This window comes from Cupressus sempervirens, chromosome 9 (assembly GCF_028749045.1).
Source record: "Cupressus sempervirens isolate cs-2001-9-10 chromosome 9, ASM2874904v1, whole genome shotgun sequence".
NCBI lineage: Eukaryota > Viridiplantae > Streptophyta > Pinopsida > Cupressales > Cupressaceae > Cupressus > Cupressus sempervirens.
This window is the reverse complement of record NC_143126.1, coordinates 398418230-398422693: the sequence shown is the minus strand read 5'-3', so window position 1 is coordinate 398422693 and position 4464 is coordinate 398418230. Positions and strand designations below refer to the sequence as shown.

At 39.8% G+C, this 4464-nt stretch overlaps 1 protein-coding gene across 1 annotated transcript; it reads left to right on the top strand.

Moving 5' to 3' along the window:
- Positions 1-256: 256 nt before the first annotated feature.
- Positions 257-3685, top strand: LOC149538938 (putative disease resistance protein RGA3). Its single transcript, XM_089800326.1, has one exon. It carries the CDS (start codon positions 617-619, stop codon positions 3404-3406), a length of 2790 nt encoding a protein of 929 aa, XP_089656452.1. The 5' UTR covers positions 257-616; the 3' UTR covers positions 3407-3685.
- The last annotated feature ends 779 nt before the right edge of the window (positions 3686-4464 follow it).

Sequence of the window (4464 nt, the reverse complement as noted above, 5' to 3'; positions counted from 1 at the left end):
TATTCTCTCCTCTCCTCTTCTCTAAATATCATTCATAAAAACTGCACTATAAGCCTATTTTATTTTGATGAACTCCTAAATTTTGCCAAGTAAACTTTTTCATTCCATCATTCATCTCCACACATTCGACGAGAGGAACCAAGAAGAAGTCGCAACGAAGCCATCGAACGAGAGTGAAGTGTTGAATTCAACGAAAAGGGAAAACATAAAAACTCGTAATAAACCAAAATAAAACATTGCGCTGATTAAACGTACATACTGCAATGATGGGGCTGGGCGCCTTCGTTCTCTTCAGGAAGAAACCGCCTCGAAACTCAATAAATGTTGTCTGTAGGCAATATTCAACGGAAGTGATTAATGTTTGGCAGTATTTGCATTCCAAAAACTTTGGATTGGATCCGGACCTTTCACATTTGGAAATTCGCACATCCAATGCTTCCCAATCGACCGATTGACTTGACTAGTAAAGAGGGACAAAGGAAAGGGATAGACAACTACGAGGCAATGGTGGACGGTGGGCAGAGGGCAGAATATTTGTTCTTATTTCTTTTCATCTTTGTGATTCCTCACAGAATGCTCCTTGCAAGTATCTGCAAATTATAGGAACATATCAAAAATGGCAGCTGGCCTTGCTGACGGTATTATTGGCAAGCTAACCGAGATGGCAGTACACCAGCTGGCCAACGAAGCAACACTGGTAGTTAACTTCACAGATGACTTTGAGTGGCTGTGTAAGAAGCTCACCTATGTGAGAGGGTTTCTCACATATGCAGATGGGCAGAGTGCACAGAATGAGTTGGTGGGAAAATGGCTGCAAGATGTTTGTGATACTGCTTGGGATGCAGAGGACGTAGTAGAAGAATGTGCAATCTATAGTAACAGCCCTCATTCTGTGGGTTGTCATACAAGATCCATGTTTCGGTATAAAATGGGGAGAAGAATTAGAAACGTAAGGAGGAGAATGACAGCCGTAATGCAAGATGCAAGTGAGCTGAAGCTGATTAGCGAATTGTGTCATTCACATGAAGCCTCAGGCAGTACACCCAACAGAGGAAGAGCGAGGAAGGAGCCAAGCTTGTTGGAGAGAGGTTCAAGACCCGTGGCCATTGACAGTAAGATTCAACATATCATCGGCCTGTTAGACAACCCTGCTATTCCTGTGATTGCTGTTGTTGGAATGGGAGCGATTGGCAAGACATTTCTGCTGCAGCATGTCTTCAAGAGCACAAGGCAAAGGTTTGAAAACTCTATCTGGCTTTCAATTTCACAAACATATTCAATTCCTAAGTTGCAGTCAGATCTGGCTTCTAAAATCCATGTGAGAGATATTGGTGGGAGCGAAGTGAATGAGGATGGAGGGACTAGAATTAGTTTAAGGGATGTTGTAAAGGAACGTGTTAGTGAGGTGCGTGCGGCAGAGTGCATTCATAGCCATTTACAAAGATCAAGGTCATTGATTGTGTTGGATGATGTGTGGAGGGCATCTATTCAAGATAATTTGATAACAAACCTCGGTCTTCCAGTTAGTGATAACTGCGGCTGCAAAATTGTTGTGACAACTAGAAACAGAGAAGTTTGCAGAAATATGAATGCCCACATTTATGAGATGGAGTATCTATCTGATGAGGATAGTTGGAAATTGTTTTGTGCCCATGCCTTTGCAAATTATCCCCAAAAAGAGCCTCCGCCACACCTTGAGAAGGTAGCTAGTGATATTGTAAAGGAGTGTGGTAGGCTGCCATTGGCTATAAAAACAATTGCATCTGCTCTGGCGGGCAAGACACAGGTATGGGATTGGGAGTCCAAATATCACCAGCTAAAAGAGGTAGTCCATCGTAACGACCGCATCATGCAGATTCTTAAGCTGAGCTATGACTGGCTGCCTCCATCTCTTAAGCCCTGTTTTGCATATTTTTCTCTGTTTCCTGAAGATGAAGAAATAGATTGTGAGTATGTCATAAATCTGTGGATAGGAGAAGGGTTTGTTCCACAAGGAGAAGAACAGTGGAATATCGGATGGGAATATATGTCTCAATTCGCTAATCTATGTTTGATTGACCTGGCAGAGAGGCTAGAAGAACCTCGCATAGGAACCAAATTCTGTAAATTGCATGATTTGTTGTTTGATATGGCTGTTAGCATATCTAAAGAAAATAAGTGTGCATTTTCATTTGAAGAAATCTTTAAAAAGTTTCCATCCAAACATAGTGGTTGCCGAAGAATTATGTTGCCAAAGAAAGCGATAGATGATAATGCCCTGGGCAAAAGGATTAACAATTGTGGGCAGTCTCTCCGCACTCTATCTCTGTTTCAAAACTATGGCATTAGAAATATTCCCTCGAACTTCTTTGCTAGTGGAAGAGTACTGCGTGTACTTGACCTAAGGGGAACTGGAATTTCCACATTGCCAGAATCAGTTGGAAACTTAAAGCTTCTCCGAGTCTTAAATTTGTCTCTAACACATATCAGGAAGGTACCCAACTGTATCAGAAAACTTACCAGTCTACAGTTCCTTGACATTTCAGGTTGCAGAAGTGTGGTAATGTTGCCCCTGTGGATAGGTGAGCTTAAATGCCTACAACATCTCAATATAGAAGGTTGTTCAGATAGATTGCAGCGTCATATCCCCACAGGAATATCAGAGCTACCCTGTTTGCTGATACTCAGATCAGATGGTTTGGGTCTCTCCAATGGAGATAATAGATTCTTAAAGCTGGAGGATGTGGGTAATTTGATTCACCTCCAAGAACTATGGATAAACTTTTATGATAATCAAGCGTCTTCCAGAAGTATGGAAACAGTAACTGGGAGATTGGTGAAGATGCGTAGTTTAGGACTGTGCGACAAGAGCAGAGGGGTCGTTGCAGGGGTTAGCCTTGGATTACAGGACCCAACTTGTCCTGTTAAAATGATGGCTATGAAGGATCTTGAACACCTTCACCTTTGTGGTTTTGCTGTGCCGAGTTGGATAAGTAGATTTCCAAATCTCAGGATACTCAAGCTGGTGTTTTGTGAGTGCATTGATTACACTACACTAACAATAGAAACCCTGCCCAATCTAACGATATTAGAATTGACAGGTAATGAGAGTTGCACAGAATTGCCAAGAACTTTTGGAACGTCTGGAAGATTTAATAAACTCATTTTCTTAGAAATTAGGCTATTTAGTAAATTGAATCAGTTTCCGATACTAGAGATAGGAGCACTGCCATGTCTGGAGAAACTGATATTCAAGCAGCTGCCGAATATAAAGAGAGTTCCAATTGGTCTTGAACTGCTTAAAAGCCTGAAGGAATGTACATTTGAGTCCACAGGGATATCAAGGGCCAAATTGAGGGAAGGAAGTCATGATTGGGAAAAAATAAAAGCCAGTAATCCAGATGTAAATATTGCATGGAAGCAGTGAACAAATTTGCTTTAAGTGAATTTAAATCTTATGTAGCAGTCGTGTTAAAAGATGTCTTTTGGTCAATCTGGAGAGACGTTGTATAATTATTATTTGTTCCTTCCCCTACTTTCTGGCTGACATAGGCAGCCTCAATGTAGTCTGGAAAGCATCAATTTAGTTCTGAGATTTGCCTATTAACAATAAACTGAAATATGTTGTTCTCGCTTTGGCATAACTGAAGCGATAATTTTATATTAATAGAAATACTAGGGTTTGTTTCCCGTACTGGGATAATAATGACATCTATGCATGTAAGCTTTATTGTGTTATTTGACTATTTGCTTGTGCCTTGTACATATTTGACCTTCTGTGAGTTTTTAACCTTTTCTCACTTTCACTGTAACTTGAGTAGCAATATGAAGTCTCAGAGGAGCCATTGCTCGTAATTTCAAGAAGAGTAATGTAAGCACTGAGAAAACAGTGCAGAAAACAAAAAGAATAGGCTATAGACCATGATACCTGCTATATCCAGAGAAAATAAAAATAGTATTTTACTTTCATATATGAGCTTAAATAAATAGCACGATGCTTTAAGAAACTTATTTAAAAAACTCAAAAATGCCTTTCCAATGACATAAGTTAAAACAAGATTTTACATAGCAAAGTGTCTTTGAACAATAAAATTGATCATCAGTCTTTGAAGCCTCTTTCCCTATCTATGCAGGTCGTGTCATTTTTTTATGGCTGTCTATAACCCTTTTTGTGCATCAGGATTCAGCATATTATGGCATAATTGACTATTAAGTCTTTCAGACGCGGGATATCTATGAAATCGTCTATGTTCCCCGATTGGATTTTCCTTTCTTTCGTTTTTTTATTGTTGGTTTCTCCATTTTTCTAAATCTTCATTTTCAGTTTTTTTAAACTTATCCCATTAATCAGTTTCTTCATGTTTTCCTCTTTGTATGGAAACCCCTGACCCCTGGGATGGTGATGATCTACAGTATCATGCATCGGAAAGTGACAGTTGATTTGGTTGCGACCTCCTTTTAGTTTCCTTAAGCTACTGAGCTATT